At 42.4% G+C, this 18015-nt stretch overlaps 1 protein-coding gene across 3 annotated transcripts in view; it reads right to left on the bottom strand.

Moving 5' to 3' along the window:
* Positions 1–1396: 1396 nt before the first annotated feature.
* The window catches only part of TNFSF10 (TNF superfamily member 10), a 211492-nt gene continuing 194873 nt past the window's right edge, over positions 1397–18015 (bottom strand). For all 3 annotated transcript variants that reach the window (XM_069618735.1, XM_069618736.1, XM_069618734.1), the window contains one exon: positions 1397–10152. In XM_069618735.1, coding sequence (XP_069474836.1) covers positions 9713–10152 — 440 coding nt within the window. In that variant the 3' untranslated portion in view covers positions 1397–9712. The remainder of the gene's footprint in view (positions 10153–18015) is intronic.

Raw genomic sequence — 18015 nt, 5'->3', positions numbered from 1 at the left:
GGGGTGGGGGGCATGATATAGTGAGGGCCTGTAGTGGGATTGGGAGAGCCCAGGGACTGGGTTAGGAATGGGATGATGGAGTCCAGAGACTGTGATGCGAGAAGTTGGGGGAGCCCAGGGAGTATACTAGGAGCAGGGGGCGGCGAGGGCACGCAATAGTTCATAGACATTTGGACTCACTGTCCTTTTGGTACTTTTGGGGGGGCCTGGCCTGCCCACCTTTTTATCAGGGGGGGGCCAGGACAAAAAAGATTGAAGACCACTGGGTTAGACCAAGAAATCATTAGACAGAGGCTTTAAGTTAGCGTCTTCATTCTTTTGTGTTTGCTGAAGGGGAGGCTTAGGAAATTGAGAGGAGCAGAGCAAGTTGGGAGAGACAGGATAAAAAGAGGGAAAAGGGCGCAGTTCAATATTAAGTAGTGAGTGTCCCTGGATCTCTCCTTGCTAGTACCTGTTAACTCAAGAAACACCATGGATAGTTTACTTTCAGTTAGAGTTCTGCAACCTGGTCCTAAGTAGTTGGTTTGGATGGCCTGAGGTTCGAGGTTAGTCTTCCATACGCAAACAAGAAGCTTAGGGCAAAAACAGATGACTCATCTGAGTAGAGAGACTCTCCATAACTGAGAGCGTGCATGACTTGTAGGGAATTGTCTTGTTATGAAACATTTCAGATTTCCCCAATTATCAGTTGTAATTAATATAAACAAAGGGTCTGGACAGCCTTTTGCAGGTTGTTGCAGTGCCCTCTGCACTGAGACCATTACATTCTGGTTATTTTGACAATGCTATGCCTCCCACAGAAAAATAAATCACATACCCTCTTTTGGTAGGCCTGATAAATTGCAGTGCGACGTACTAGTATTTTTCACAAATGAATGAAGCGAGAGTACAGTCGTAGCAATCAAATTCATCACTATGACTCATTGGGCCTGATTTACAAAAGAATTTTAAAATGGGAAAGTCCCAGTGAAAACATTTTTGCAAATCGGGCCTTTAGAATGCAAACATATGGATTCTACCATCCCATTATCTAGTAAGATTTTCACTTTTCTTTTGTAGCTGCACTGTTGACACATATGTCTATTCCTGTTGCGTCTTCTGGTTTTATGGAATTTCCATAAATAAAAACATCAATTTTAAATTTAACTATTAAGCCTGGCCATTAAAACAGGACCTACCTTACATCACCTTTCTAAAAATTCCTTTTTCCAATAAAAGTTTGTCATTGTTTTCGTTTTGTATTCATATAGAGGTTAATTCTAGATAAATGAAGCTTGTGTGTGCATATAGGATCTGAAGTAGTGCTTCTGGTTTTGAAATTATTTTTTGAAGAGTGCCTGCAAAAAGAAATGTAACATACATCGGATAAATATAATAAGATAGATGAACTCTGAAACCAGGAATAAAATAATGCATTTATTTTAGATGTAACATATAAGCATGTACTTATTTACAAGGTAAAATCAAAATTCCTGAAATGGCATATTTACATTTACGTGTCACTTTGAGATGGAGGCCCAGGGATCCTCTACGAGTAGAGTTCCTGCCTCTACCCTTGCCCCTACGAGGACCTCTTTTTTGGTATTGATGGCTACCAGATGAGCCTTGGCTGGAGGACCAGGGGGGATTCCCTGAGCTGTATTGTCGGGGAGAGCTGGAAAAACATTGGCCATGAAAGGACCGGCGTGAGTTAGAGCCTCCACGTTGGGGGAAGGGTTCAGCTGCGATCCGGCTAAGCCACTTTAGTGTTTTGTGTCGTTTCTCAGCCATCTCCAGGGTGTCATCAACAGCCTTCCCAAAAAGGTTGGAGTCCTCCACTGGCTTGTTGATCAGGGAGGCCTGCGTTTTGGGTTTAAAGCCGAAGTTCTTTAACCAGGCATGTCTTTTAAGTAAAGTCCCCTGTGCTAGGGTGGGTCCAGCGGTCTAAGCAGAGTCCAGGGTGTTCTTCAATGTGTTATGGGTAACTTGTCTGTCTTCAGCCACGACCGCCAGCAGGTGTGATCGGCTGGGCTCTGAAACATCTTAAAGACCATCCTGAAGTAGGCCCCATTGTACAACACTGTAACTTGCCAGGAGAGTGGTATTATTTTCGATCCTTGTAGAGTAGGCCGTAGAGGCGGTGACCCATTTACCCAGGGCATAATGCTTTTTACAGTGTTTGTCCGGAGGGGCTTCCGCCGAAGACAGTGGAACCCCCGCCCTCTTCCGAGTAGTAGTGAACACCAAGGAATCTGGTGTAGCACGACCCCTTTTTGTAGAGTGGGTCAGAAGGTGATGGGTGGAATATTTTTTCAACGCAGGGTTGACCGCCCGGGTGAGGGACGGCAAAAGCAAGGAAGGGGCCAGGCGCCTCTTTATAGAGTTCACTAGGGGAATGGCTAGACTAGTCGTAGCCTTCTCTTTGAAGATATCCTCCACAAAGTCTGAGTCTGAAGCTGCCTCATGTGTTGCAATTTGGAAATGAGCGGCTGCTCTTTTTAGAATAGCATTAAACAACATCTGGTTGTCAACAGGTGACACATCCCCCTGTGGAGAAGAAGGACAGATGACGTCCGGGTCAGGGGTATACATTGGTGATAGCCAAGGGTCCTGATCCTCTGCCTGATCCTGATCCCAGTCTGGGTCTTGATCAGCCGTCTCTTGTGCAAAAGGATTAATGTCTTCATAAGTATCCTCCTGTGTTGGGTCCTCTGGGACATCCAAGATATCTTCCTGGTGTCCACGTGCAGAGATGGGTAATTTCGGCAGTTTGCAAGGAATGGAGTTGGAGTCCTCTTCCCTGGGTCTTTCTGGTGTAATGTACCTGTCCAAAAAGTCAATAAACTGGGCCATTTTGTCCATGTATTGTTCAAACCTCTCCCTAGTCCATAAGGAAGAGGCAGAAGGGTCTGGAGGTGGAAAAGTTTGCCCGGGAGACGTAGATTTTCCCAATAAGGCCTTAAAATGAGTCCGGGCGCTTCATAATACTCCTCTAGATGAGAGGGGGTGCCCTTGTGGTCTGTGGCCACCAAAATGATAGCCGCAAGGCTTTTGCAAATTTTTGGTGGTTGTATCGAAGGTTTCAACACGCCTGACAGCACAGTTGCAGTCGGTGACTCAAGCGAGGCCTTAGGTGTTTGTGCGTCCTTGGACGGTTTGTCGACGATGGCATGTTTTTTAGGGTGAACGGCCGTTTTAGAGGGATGCCCAGTCGCATGCTGTGAAAGCGGCTGCATGGAGGGTGCTGAACCGCGAGGTTCGGAAAGTGCTGTCGAAATTTTCAGCATCCCTGTTGGCATTGTGCGCTTCTTTGACGATTCCGTGGAAGAGGCCTTAGGAGTTGTGTGTTTTTGTATCGGTGGTGCGTGGGTGCCTTTGTCACCGGGGTGTGATCTCCCCATAACAGAGCCGGTGGCCTGTCTGTCGCGCTGGCCATTTGGGAGCCTGCAGGCTCCGCCAAAAGGTCCATGGCTTCCGATTCAGAGCCATGGCTGCTGACAGATTCCTCGTCATCTGAAGCGATGGCGCCAACAGGGCAATGGCTTTCGGCCTGCATAGCGTAGGCCGCCCACTATTTAGTCAGCCTGTCTCATCGTTTTCTGGTCGAAAGAGCGTACAGGCCTTGCATGAACGCTCGTCGTAATTTCGAGGAAGACACCGATTGCAATGGGTGTTCTTCCAAGGAAACTTGCTGTTACACGACAGGCAACATTTAAAGGTCATCCTCTCCATAGCAGTTGGTAGCGTCAGCCAGACCAAGAAGAGAAAGAGAGGGGTAAAGGAAATATATTCTTAGAGATGAATAAACCCAGGGCCCCACTCTCCCTACTGTAGGGGCCTGGCCGGAGGGCCGAGGCCTCACAATTGACAGTCATCAAGCAGTTGGACAATTGACGAGCAGTTGTTGATGTCGGCGGCGGCAGGAATCCATGAGGCAATCGTTCAGAATATTGGTCAGGAGACCAGACGACCGTAGGTCATGGAGACAAAGTTAGTAATATAAAACTCTTGCGAGCTCTGCATAGGCAACCAACTAGGTTGGTGGAAAAAACAATCTGAGGGCCCTCGACGCATGAGGGATTTTTGGTACACTACACCTCACGTTAAGGATAGTGTTGCAGTCACGCCCATGACTGTTTTTTTATTGTGGCATGGCATTTTAAATTCCCAGAATTTCTCATAGAGCACTGGGAGACCTGGGGACGGCACCAAATGCACATGAGCATGAGCTGATGATTTTGGAACCTGCAAATCTAGGTTGTGAACCTCACATTACCCACAAAGAGGTGTGATTGTGGGCAAATAACTTCATCTCCTTGTGTCCCAGTATCCACATCTGTAAGTACATCAGAATTAAGCAACACGTGTAAACATAAAAACCTGGACAATTTGGCTTAGCTTGAAAAAACCCACATGGTATTTCAGTTAGATCTATTATGCTGTTTGTGGGATAAAGTACCCCACCCCCCGGCTTCAGTTATACGCATATTGGAAGTCACAGAGGAGTTTGTGACCAAATAAAGGAACAAGCCCGAAGGCTGTGCTCCTTTATAAGTACGCAGAACTCTGAGGTCCCTCACAATATACTTTTTACAATTGGTAGAGCATGTTTCTTTCCTTATGATACATGGCCATACACTGTCATCCCCTCAATACCTGGCCTCTTACTTAATGTATTGCAAGAGAGCTTCCAGTGGTTGGTACTTCTAATCAATGTAGAATATGTTTCTAAGTTGTTGCATACACATAGTTTAAGCAGTTTAATAACATGTATGAAAAAACCTTTTTGTTTTGTGGTTTAAAGTAAGCAACAACATACTGATTCTTGGTCTCATGCATTAAACTGCAGCAATGCACACATTGCACATACTGCAATTTCCTTGTCAGTGAATGCCTGCAAAGTGTCAAAGGACGTGATTTTAGAAGAATGGAATTTGTAAAGCTTATCAAGTTAGTGCTGCAGTGACAGCCGCAATTCTGCTCTATGCAGGCTCAAGTAGCAGGTATTGTGAAGTCACAACTGAAGCATAATAACTGACTGCAGAATAGTAGTGATGCCTTTTCCTTATCACAGGGCAGTGGTGATGTCACAGTTAGCCTGTAGTCAGAACATTATTTTCAAGCTTTTTTACTGGAAATGCAGGAAGTCATGGGTTATACAAGTCTATTTATTTATTCAGAAGTTTATCTCATTTCTTACCAATTACAAAAAATACCTGGTTGGAGTTTATATTAAATACCAATGGTAATTTGCATAGCTATGTTTCACTGTGCGGCTTTCTAAACCCCTAACCTATCTAAAGACATCACTGACCCCCAAAAGAAATTCTGACTACAGACTCGTAAAGGCTGATTCACAAGGAAAGTAGCACTTACACTCACTATAAATGTGTAATTCTCGACACGGGCAAAGTGCTCCTGATTGACAAGAGGCTATGAAACTCAAGTTATACAAACTCATTTCGATCCTATGTCCTACTGTTAATCTGGAGCACTATACAAATGTATGCACTACACATCAAAAATGAGTGTAAGCTATGGTTTCTGTTTGTGAATTGCCCCAACTTAATAGTTTAAATTAAACATCTTTTGCTTTGAATACCAGATAAGATATTCATAGCTCTTGGTTGCATTTTCATATAATTTTGGATGTCCAATGATAATAAGCATGTTTTCATGTCAATAGGAACACATTAAAAAAACTATACGAATCCGTGGAGCGCTTTCTCAAGGATTTGGAGATGCAGAAATACACATTTCAGTCTTGGTCAGAATTGCACTTTCCCCTGCTCCTGTGATGCAGGATTACCTGGTGCAAGGCGAAGGAGCTGCAGAGCTGTCCTACACCCAAGCGCATCATTGTGAATCAGGGTGACATTTGGGGCACAAATCCTGGAATATTTGCCAGGTTCGAAGTGAATTTGCACTGCTGAAAAGTCCGTGCAAAGTCATTCTGTACTGCAAAAATGACCATGCGCTGACTTTGCCCGGACTTTGCACTGCAAAAATACACTTTGCACGGTTCCATGAATCAGGGTTTGTGTCGGGACTGCAAAGTCACTTTTCAGCAGTGCAAATTCACTTTGAATGAGGGAAAATATTCCATGAATCGGGCCCTTAGTCTGTGGCAGGCAAACTGGTGCCTGCATTCTGCACCCGGCCTGCATCTACCCTGCTCACATGCAAGTGAAGGACATTGTTTTGTGAATCTTTCCCAGTATCCATAGTTTGAACGCTTCACCTGAGCTGTGTCTTCCATGATGTTTCAATGGCATCGCTTTCACTAGCAGCGTGTGCTCCCAATTAGTTGTGTAATTTGCTCATCAGAAAATGGCTGACATTAGGAAATCCAAATATAAACTACCCATTGGTCCAAAAAGCCTGACTCACAAAGGTTCAGGTTCACTTGAGTAATTTGCATTTACAGGTCCTTTTGTGAACTTTATGCATTTTGATCATACGCAAATTACAGGCGTAAAGTAGGTGTAAGTGGTCCTTGACTAAACTGTCCATTTGTGAGCCTGCCTTATGCTTTTAAGGGAAGGAGGTCTACAATGTCTGATTCCTTCTGACAGCAGTATCAGCACAGGGGCAACGTGCTGGTCTTGGAAGCAAAACCACTCAGAGCAACAGAAGTTCGAATCCTGGATCTGCCCTTAGAAACAAAACTCAGGTATTAATTGTGTTATACAAAAATAAATAAAAAAATAAACAAAGCTTCTAGTGGAGGTATACAAGTTCAACTCCATAAGTGACTGGATTGGATGAATTGATTCCTGAAAATATAAAAATCACTATCAGTTTGATACCGAGAATGAACGCAATTCTGGAGATACTGAGAATATCTAAATACAATTTTCCCTATTTAACACATGGTATTATCACTATGCGGCCCGTCAGATGTTTTGGTCTTCAACTCCCATGATCCTCAGGGGGGATGGATCTTGGGAGTTGAAGTCCAAAATATCTTCTGGGCCACATAATAAGTAGCTTTGATTTAACACAACGGTTTCAGCAATAGTGCAGCTCATTTAAGCTAATCACTTTCAGGTGTACACGTAGGTTGCTTTTCTGTTGATTTGCTGCAAAACCGATTAACAATTTTATCGGGCAATAAAAACATCTTATTTGACAACAGCGTTACCATCTCATATTAGCTGTGCACACTTAAGGAGCAAAGAACAACCCTAAAAGGTAACCTCATATAACGTTACATGAAGATAACCCCATATAACGTTAACGTCAAGTCGTAAAGGAACTGCATGGCTTAATACATACATGTAAGTCTTACCTAATATTCTGTGTTATATTTGTGTGCTAGGTTTGTGATGCAGCTCTTATAAAGGCATGTTCCTGTATAATGTGTTGAGGTTTACAGTAGGTCTTGTAGGTTGTCGCGTCACAGTTTTATCTCGTCCATCCGTGGAAAGTTTTAAAATGAGTTGAGGTTGCTACTTATGAAATTGTAATCTCTAAAAATGTTGGGAATGCAGGCAGAAGGTACAAATACTCAGACCCAATATATTAGGTCCCTAGTCCAAAGAAAGCCAATCCCACTACAAGTGAAGCCATCACTCACACCACACCGCTACTTCCAAGACCTACGTCATCTATAGCCTGTATGGGAGGTATCCGCAAGTGCTGCCAATTAATGGTCTAGTGTGTTAAGATTTAATTTGTAGTGGAATGGACTTTGTTTGGATTAGAGAATTCATACCTAGTCTTTGTATATTAACATTTGCATTCCCAACGTTTGTAGATCTCTCCGTGTTATAGTTAGTAACCTTGATTCTTTTCATACCTTGTTTTTTCCTCTGATTTCCCTCTTTTTTCAAAATGTGTTGTTTCACTATTCATTCCAAACATAAGATATATGCACCTTGTTTTGCCCGTTACACTCCCTTTCAATTTGTGCAGAGGACGTTGCCTAATGTTCCTTATGAGCCTTGTTGTCTGGATGCATGTGCATACATTCATTCCAGAGTTATTCCAATAGCTAATTGTCTATGTAGGATTCTCTGTGAACGGCAGGCGCCTACATTAGTTATTTGTGGTTTCTGGTTGATGAGGTCGGCATAGCTCCTCTCTACATCACACGTATTTGCCTTTCCACCTGCTGATTCCGCTGTTCGATGTTTTGTTCCATTTGTGCATATCCAGACCTGCTGTGCATGTACACGTGCATTTTCTGAAGTGAACGTCTTGAGTTATATCTCAAATATCCCGCGCTGGTCTGATGTTGAGATCTGTGTGCCGAAAGTGTGCTTTTTTTGTGGGTTTATGGAAAACACAAAGCAAAAAACACATTGTATTCTTCTTCTTTTACACAAATACATTCATGCAACCTCAAAAGATGTGGGCGAGGGTTGGGATGTTGCCAAATCAGTTGCTTGCCAAATTTGCACATTTCTCATAGATTTAACTTTTTGTGGAGATAAGGCTTGTTCCAGACACCAGATTCTTTTATTTTGAGCAAAAGCTCTCTTATGTTTCTCCTCCATTAACCAATGTATTCCTTTACGCCATTTTGTGAGCTATCTTTTACTTGTTCCTTTTCTTGCTGACACGCGGTTCACTTTTACATTGAAACTCTTTGATGAAGCTTCCTCAGCCTCTTCACACCGTCCATCCCATCCCTTCGAAGGCTGGCCTAATTGATTCCTTTTTTTTTAGGTAGGCAGGTGGGTTTGCTTTTGACCTCAGACTTCCTCTTCTGGCTGCCTCAATCACATGACACTATTGCTTCAGTCAGATTTTGTTTGTGGGCGGGGCTGTGTTTTGGAGGAAGATGGGTATGTTTTCAGTGCAATGATGTCACATTTCTGAGTTGCTCTTGCGCCACAGCCTTTCTGTTCACTTGTATGCTCTGCCGCTTGCGAATAGACCTTATCGTTGAAGAGAGCGCATGCAAGCCTCAGAAACTCATACTTGGAACTAAAAGCCAAGTGCTGACAAGGCACTCCAGTTTCTCTCTACGTTTTACTGAACTGCAATGATATTTTGCAAGGCAATTAAAATGGAATTTTCATGGGCCGGGGGTATTGTCATTCCATTACAAGCCCGCAATAGAGTTGTTATTAAGCGCAGATATTCATTAATTAGACTGTAACTTTGCTCAGTGGATTAGTGCTTTAAAGAGTAACTCTTCAGAGTATTGTGTTTTCGACGTCTTGTTCTAAGCTTTAGGCATCTAATGTAGTGCAATAACAATTATCAAACAATATTTTATATAAAGCATATACACATGGCTGTGCCATAGCTGTCCTTTTGAATTTAAAGCACATAGTTGGAAAAGCAACCATCTAGAGTTGTGTCCCTTTTGACCACTTTTGCCCACAAGTTTCCTAATAGTTAGTAGCGTGCCAACATCTGGAGAACATCTGCTCCGCGTTGGTTAAAAAGGGCTAAAGTTGAGTGACGCAATATGTTCTCCAATAAGATGTCGCCATGCAATCTCTACTAGGGAGATGATATGAGCAAGTTTACATTCATGTATACGTGTATACAAATATACCTATTTAAGAAAATATTCAGTATGTGCGGTTTCGAGAAAGACAAGCGTGTAGAGTCTTCACGCAGCTCAGGAAACGATTCAGATGTGTGTTCCACAAATGCTTCACCACCGGCTACCAATGAAATGTACCCCGTTTTGCACAATGATGAGTGCTTCTGCAGAAATGGAGCAATGGGGTAGCAGGGTTCAAGTCAAAATCATGTTTACTCTCTTAATTCTTCAGCTAATCAAAAAGGCTCCAAAGAAGCTTGCTTCGTTGTCCATATTTACTGAGTTCTTATCGCTGACAGAAACGAAAATTCTGTCCTTGTGTTTCAGTTCAAACACCCCTCCCTCATAAATGGAATGTAGTCCGTATTCTGCGTTTTTAGACCAGCATGTGGTTTTGGCACTTTTCATCAAAAGTATAGGTTCTGGATAATAACTTGTGAATTTGTAGATGTACTGAACCAATTGTTTCACCCTTTTTGTTCCGACTGAATGCCAGCCGTTTTCTGGTTCCTGGTATCGGAAATATGTCTGGGAGTATACATAATAAAACCCAGACTTCTGGATAACTAGCTCTCCATTTTTTAAGTCGATGTTACTCAGAAGTGATAGTCCTTTTTCTGGCTCCCATGCTCGTAGTTTGTATCCAAAACCACGTCTTAGAAAAGTATCTGGAAAAAAAGAAAGAACATTTTTTATATGGAACGAATTGTTAATTGCAGATGGGAGCAATGCCCTTAGATTGAATATGAAGAAAAAGGAACACACGTATCATCTGCCATACAATAAATATAGGATTGTACATGAGTGACTATTATCTATGGCAAAATATTCCACTGAGGGGTTCAGAGTTACTTCTGATAGACAACGTGAATGAAACTTGTGTTGTCTATGATGTGACTCTGATCCCCTTTGCGCAGGCCCTTAACTTTACCAGTGGCCCGTTATCAGCAGTGTTGAATATCCGCTCTTGGTAAATATCACTTAATTAGACAATCAAACATTGTAGAATATGGGCTGTAATTACCAATAAAAGCCTGCATTCCATGCTTCCCTTTATGCTCTATTCACAGTTCCAAGCTCTCTATAAAATCAAAAAACTTAGAAAGCAGATTAACCACCTGTAAAATGCTACATTTCAAGCTTTACTTCGTGATGTGTTGGGCCAGTTTCTGGGGTCACAACAGGACAATGTAACAGGGACAACATAGACAAGCTCAAAAGTCATGTGTACAGAATATACATAAGACTAACTGGGTATCTGTAGGATTTTTAACAGAATATGGAGGTCAATGAAGGGACAGAATTAATGTACTTGATCATTTTTTCTATTTTGTTAAATTAAATATCCAGAATGTCATTTCGAACAGAAATTACTTACAGAGTACACAGCAAGAGAAGGCAGACACAGTCCTCGGTAGGGAGCCTGTACAACATAATCAGTATACTGTGTGGGGCAAGTCGAGTAATGGAGGGGTAACTTAGAGACATAGTCCAGGGACAGGAAATAGGAGACAAAATATAAAAAGACTGACATTCAGAGTCAAAGCCTGTATTTACATTGGGTGATGCTGTGAGACATTAGAAGAAGGGATGAGTTCACAGAAGGTCGGATATAAAAGAGTTGCAGTCAGGGGGACCCTCACTTGCTAGCAAGTGGAGTTTGAGTCTGGTTTTTGAATAGTTACACTTTTGGAATGGCGTTGATGACTGAGGGGAAAGCATGCTAGTGGAGTGGGGCAATTAAAGAGAAGAATCAAAAGCAGGACAGGGCGCACGTGGAGGCAGGAGACTGATAGGTGGCAGTGAGAAGAGGAGTCAGAGAGGGAGAGTACAGTGGGATTTATTTTTATTAGGCGTCAGTCGTGGGCAAAACCATTTTGTAGCATCTCCAAAGTAAACTGAAGGACAATGGAATACCAATCTTTCACAGGCTTTTGAAACATTCGGATTGTTGAGGTGCTGGGAAAGAGGGCATGGAGAAGTGTGTATTAAAGCTCCACAGACTGCCTGAATGTTTTTGAGGTAGTCGAGGAGCAAGATCAAGGATGGATTTAAAGACAAGGAGATGAGAACTTATAGAGCGAACATGTTTGCATGAAAAAACAATCCAGCATGGTGACGGTAGGTTAAAGAGTGGAAAGATATAGGTATGTTAACGAGGGGACATATTGCAAAGTTGAGAACCTTTTGAGGGGAGCAATGTTGAGGGGAGCACCATTGAGTAGGCTTGTGCAGTAGTCAAGTCTTAAGCACTACAGTAGAAATAGGAGTTTCTGTAGAGTAGTAAGAGAGGGGCAGGCAGATTTTCCTGATGTTGATTAGGTTGTGCCTCGTAGTGTTAGTGGCTGTGATGAACTGGACGAGTTTCAGGTAGCTATCAAAAAGAACCCGAAAGATGCAAGCCATGAATGACAGGGTAAGGATGTTCAGAGAAAAGGAGATAGGAGGAGGAATATGGGGTCGGAATTGGAGGCTCAGAGAAAGATGACTTCTGTATTTGAAGAGTTAAGCATAAGGAAACGTGGAGCCACTCAATGATGGTAGACAGGCAGTTGGTTAAACCTTCAGTGATTTGAGGAATGGACGGAGAAGGAGATCTGGGTATGATCAACAAATAGTTGGTAGTTGAATCCAATGGAGAAAATTAGTTTTCCCAGGGAGGAGATGCAATGTGTGAAGAGGACTGACATTTCGACTGATCCTTAGTAGACACCCATAAGGTTCTGGGGAGAATGTATTAGAGTTCCATGAGGTGATGCTGGATCAGTTAGAGAGCTAGGAGGCAAATTAGTCAACTATGATGTCCATAAAGCAGAGGAAGCAAAAAGATGGGAAGATAGAGTGTTGGTCTATAGTGATGAAGACAGTGGAGAGGTCCAATGGGATGGTAATGGAGGAGAGGTGAGAGCAGCCACCATGTAATGTTTGGAGCAGAACACATATTGGAGGGGTTTCCAAAATGTGTGAACCTTAATTTGTTTTCTATGTAATTTAAGATAAACCTCTCAGAAATTTTAGAGTAGTGGGATAGGTGAGAGACTGAAAACTATTAATGTGAAAATGTTAAACCAGGCCAGAAGAGATGACAGTAGCGAGGATGAAAAGGGCAGGGAGGTAAGGGGGTAGGGGGGAATACATGCAAGTTCCTAGATGGTTAAAGGTGTAAAGTGATCAAAATGAGTGTAGGTTTGGTATGAAAGAAAAGTGAGATTGTAAGAAAAGAGTGGGAGAGAACTTCTAGTGTGAAGAACAGTGTGGCAGATGGGGGATCATTTTATCTTCAGTTTGGAAGCCATTTTAAGAAATCAAAACCATAGCCTTATAATCATAATTGTATTCTTCAACATTTTCATAAAATACAAAGTCTGAAAGTATTGACATCTTGTGATGTAGTCCTTGATGATTTTACAGACCATAAAGTACTGTCTTGGGTCTAGTTACATTTTATATCGCCTGCAATCATGAAATTGAAGGAATGGTTCGGTCAAAATTTTGTATTGTCCCTATGGGTCGGCCATTTGTTTTTAAGCCTAAGTCGCACGATTTTAGAAAAATTTCCTATGGACCTTACCCGAGTTTTCGTCCCTTAAACGCATGCGAAAACAGGCACCAGGGCGCTGCCATTTTGTGATAATCCTATCATTTGCCGCATCGCCCTGGCTGACCTGATTTTGCGGCATTAAATCATATCCCCCGCCCCTGAGCCTGACATTATCAAAACATTCATATTCCCCGCCTCTCTCTGTGACGTTACTGTGCTGCGTAGGCAAACGCGCCCAGTCGTCTTCTACGCGACTTCACACAGAACCCCGAAACCAACACAGATCAATTCACAACACAGCGCGCCACAATTCGGAATATGAAACTGTACTTTAAAATCAAACAGCAATACGGTACATTTGGTAAAGTACATTTATTTGACATTAAATGTTTAGAGAATATTCAGCAATTGGCATATTAAATTGGAATTAATTTTTTTTCTTTTCTCTTGATCCGCAAATCCGGAAAAGTTTATCGTGAGTCACATGCTGTTCCTTTATGGTACACAGGGTGTTGGTTTTCGTTAAAAGAAGCACTTTGGTCGCACAGTGAACCGCAAGGCTGTTCCATCAACTAGGCACTAGGCCAGAGTAAAGGTTGATATTTTGCTTCTAGCCGCTAGTCCCGCATAAGGGCATATGGGCACTTGGCGATCGTCCCATAAGATCGTCAAAGTGGTGCAGTTGTTTACAAGAAGCTGCAGCTGGCGGTTGAAAAAACCATCTGCCGGGGTCTGAAACTGGTGGCAGTAGCAGTAGGGTAGGATGTACCTGTTTTGAAAACATAAAAATTATAAATAGTCTGGCCAGCCGATCTTTGTTACTATTATTCATTTTATTTATTACGGCCGATCAGAAACTATTTGCTTGCAAGGATAGTGCAATGGAGTATGTTCGGCTCTAAAATCAATGCGAAAACTAACGAAATAAATCGAGGTTAACACACAATGAGAAACGACTGTTTGTCTACATGCGTGTGGAATGTGGACCTGCATGCCCATGTGCCCGGTACAAAGACGATCCCACACACGTTTTACTTGCTCTTCATTCATTCATCCATTCATTAATTCTTCATTCCGGTATAAAAGCGTCTAAAGAGTTACTTACATTATATTTGCAATTTCCATTGTGTCTCTGCGTAATGCAGTCCGTAAATCCCACTGTGCTCGTGACAACGATTTTTCGTATACTGAACTAACATGAAACTCGGTCTAGTTTCCGAATTTTCTGCCTTATCGTCTCTTATGTTACTGCACCCCTCCTTCAAATGAAGTCCTTTCGGCATGGTCCCTGTCTCTCAAGGTAAAAAAAAATAGAACCTTATACTGCCAGTGCGAGTTGTGGGCCTCTTCAGGCCGCAAACTGAAAATCAAAGCCGCTGACCTTCACTCGAAATGAGCACACATTCTTACTTTGCAACATCCCGTAGTAAAGCCATCTGTGAGAACTTGAATTTTCGAATCCATCTATGTACTGGGCCTCAATGTGCAAATGCGAACTGGCTTCTCTCCCATCTGCAACGGCTCGCTTGGCGCATTCTAAGGCTCCCAATTTTGTCCTCGTTGTCCGCGAGCTTTGCAGCCCTAGAGAACCATAACTATGGAGATATTGACTTTTTGGGGGAAGGTCAGGGAAAGTATAAAGTACCCGAGGAGTTGAGTTGAAAATGAGATTTATTGTTTGTTTGTTTTATTATTTGCAATAGGCAAGCCTCCCCTCGGTTAACAGTGTGCAGCATTTACATGAGATTGCGCAACTTAGTTACATCAACAAAAATATATACATACACATATTGACAAGGTCAGCGATATGAGGTGAATAGAGAGAGAAGTCAAAGATGACACCCAGGTTGTTCGCCACCCAGGATGGTGAAGGTAGGGGTTAGGGTTTGCATACTTTGTATGTACACTGTACAATAACATTTTTTTACAAAAAGACAATCAGATTATAATGATTTAAACCGGGATTTGTACTTCTCAACAAGCTCTTCTTTGGGTGGACATGGCACAGTGGCAATGTTTGGTGGCAATGCATCAGTGCTCTGCACAGAAACGCTCAAAATTCCATATCTTTGCTTCTGGAGTACAGCAACAATAAGGCCTTTAACAAAGTCGAACTCCATTTCCTCATAGACTGGTTTGATCACCCATTGCTTAATTCTTTTTGCAAAGGCCGTAGTGTAGCGAAGCATCCCTACATTACCTGTAGTTCTAGATTGTTCACGGCACACATTCTCGTTATGGGCCAAAACCGCAAGTAGAGTCCTATGTTTCATGCCCTGCATGCTGAAATGCAAGTGCTTTGGCCTGTACTTTAGGCACATATTGTGGAACACTTCCAAACCTCCTGTGTGACAGAATTCTGTCAGCCCCCTCAAATCTCCTGATAGAGTTTTATCGAAAACAATCTTCTCAGTGACTTTATGTGTGGGTGAAGATGGAACCAACCACTTCTTCTTCCGTGCCTCCTCTGGGGACAAAGGGCCATGTTCACATTGGTGGAAATGTAGGTTTTCTGTCCAGCGGTGAACGTTGGTACAGTGGTGCATCAGTGACTGCCATTTTTCAAGTAGGATTTCCACTGACCCTTCACAAGTTTTGGAGCTCCACCAAAGATGGTTGCTGATAGACTGGGACCACTGTGAAATACTTTCCAAACCTTTTTTTTTCCCTGCAGCCGAGATTTTCTTATTGATTGATTTAGCAAGATGCCATACATCAAATTGATGTTTAATATGTGGGAACTGCTCTCTCATTGTCTTGGCAATTGAAACTTGTCTGTCTGTGGCTATGAGGTCGATGTGCATTCACCTCGATTGCAGATATTCCACTGATTTTATAAATCCTAGTTTCTCCATGGCCACTGAGGATTTACATTGGGACACCTGCACGACTACCGAACTCACAATTTTCTTACTATCCATGTCCTGAAAGTGGTAGGTGCAGTACTGTCAGAAAATCCAGGGCTTTCGCAATGTCCATCGCCGGCTAGCCTGAATCGTTTGCCTTCGAATGTACTTGCTAGAGACAATTGTTCAATTTTCCAAGCATCACTAATGGCCGGAAATAGATAATCATGTTGGAATTTGTAGTACTGCGTTTTAGAAATGAAATGGAGTCCCACAAACTGAAAGAAAGACTCTAACTTTCTAAAACTGGAGCCACTAAAAAGTGATGCAGCTGCACACAGTAGATTGCCTGCTGTCAGTTTCCCCAGCATCAGTTGTGCAGACCATGAGAACGTATGATTTAATCTACAGGCGGCATGTATTGTGACGTTACTGCCTTGTTTTTGACGAGTCACATGAATCAATGGCTTCCCACATACTTTCCCTCTGACGGAATGGCCACATTTCAGCATACTTATAATTTCCATCAAACAACTGTCGAATACTATGTATTTGCCCTCTTTCATTAGACTGTCATCCGGCATCACACTTGTTTCGGACTGCATCGTTGCGGACATATCAGCAGAATTGAAAGAAATATCGCCGATATCAGGTTCTGATGCGTCAGTGAATGCTGCTGCTGGTTCATTCTCTGTCATTTCAACATCTGTTACTTCAACATTGATGGGAGAACACAACAATGTCGACAGCTCCTTTGGTGGCAATTTTTTGGCGGGTGTAGATTGTGTGAATTGATCTGCAACTACTTCAGAGCTATCTTCAATACATTCAGTATCATCTTCTTGTGGTATTGCAGTCGCACTGTAGCAATGGTCCATTACAACTTTACTGGATTCTCCGAACACATTCATTTCATGTTCTGGCCATTGGACATGAGCATCTCTAGTCTCAACACGCGGCGTCTGAATTAATGGTTCCTCCATAGTGTAAATGGTCTGGCAAGCAACATCTCTCATTCGCTTCACTGTCTGTGTATGTATAGTTTGTACACCCACGGGTAACTAGAGGACAGATTGGAAAAGGGATGTTCAGTTTAAACACAGGATAAAGTATAGTACAATTGACTGGAAAAAAACATAAAATAGTCCCCAGCACAAAAAAAATTCTAAAGTTATGAACTGTTTGTAACTAACCTTATTTTTGTTTCTTTTCTTTGCAACTTTTTATCACTCGACCTTCAACATCTGCACGCTGTAGCTCCGATTCGTTTCCGCATCTCTTCCCTTCCTGTTGCGCTGCAACGACTATATTTTCTGTATCCGCATAGACAGCACGGAATGAGGCTCCATCGACTCCCTGAAACACAGTACTTTCATTACTATGTATCACAATATTGTTAGCATAAAAAACACGTGAGGACGAGCAAACAGGTACATCTCAATAGCTTAACACGATTTAAACATTGTGTAGAACAATCAAACGACAAGTATTTGAGCTCTGATGACCTAGTTCGATGGAACTGTCAGTATCCATACCTCTGGCTCTGCATGGACTGCCATGAATGATTGTATTGGAGAGGATGCATCAGCAACTCCCTGAAACACAGTACTTGCGTTAGTATGGTTTTCAATATTGTAAACATACACACACTTGGGGTCGACGGCACAGGTACATATAAAGAGATAACCACAAATGATGCTTTGTCTAAAAGAATCAAGGAATATTTAAATGTGATCAGATTTAATCGACTTATTTCTCCGATTTATTTACATCTGCATCATCTAAATGGGATGTTGTGATTGTAGTGGAAGCTCCATCGTCTCCCTGAAACACAGTACTTGCGTTTATAGGGAAGAAAGTATAGCAAATGGAATCACGTTATATGATCACGGTCGATGGAGCTGTCAGTATCCATACTTCGTGCTGCTGAAGAATATCTTGGGATGTTGTAAATGTAGTGCGCACTTCCGAAAGCTATTGCGCCGATTCGTATCCGCATGGTCCCGCTTCCACTTCCCCTGGAATTACTTGAATGTCAGGCTCTGCCTCAAGTGCGGGGGTTGACACTTCAACAACTGCCTGAAACATAGTATTTGCATTAGTAAGGATTACAATATTGAAAACATAACACACACTTGGGGTCG

Source organism: Ambystoma mexicanum, chromosome 10 (genome assembly GCF_040938575.1).
Source record: "Ambystoma mexicanum isolate Mex_15411 chromosome 10, UKY_AmexF1_1, whole genome shotgun sequence".
Lineage (NCBI taxonomy): Eukaryota > Metazoa > Chordata > Amphibia > Caudata > Ambystomatidae > Ambystoma > Ambystoma mexicanum.
Note: the sequence above shows the minus strand (reverse complement) of the source record. Positions and strands in the feature narration are given on the sequence as shown.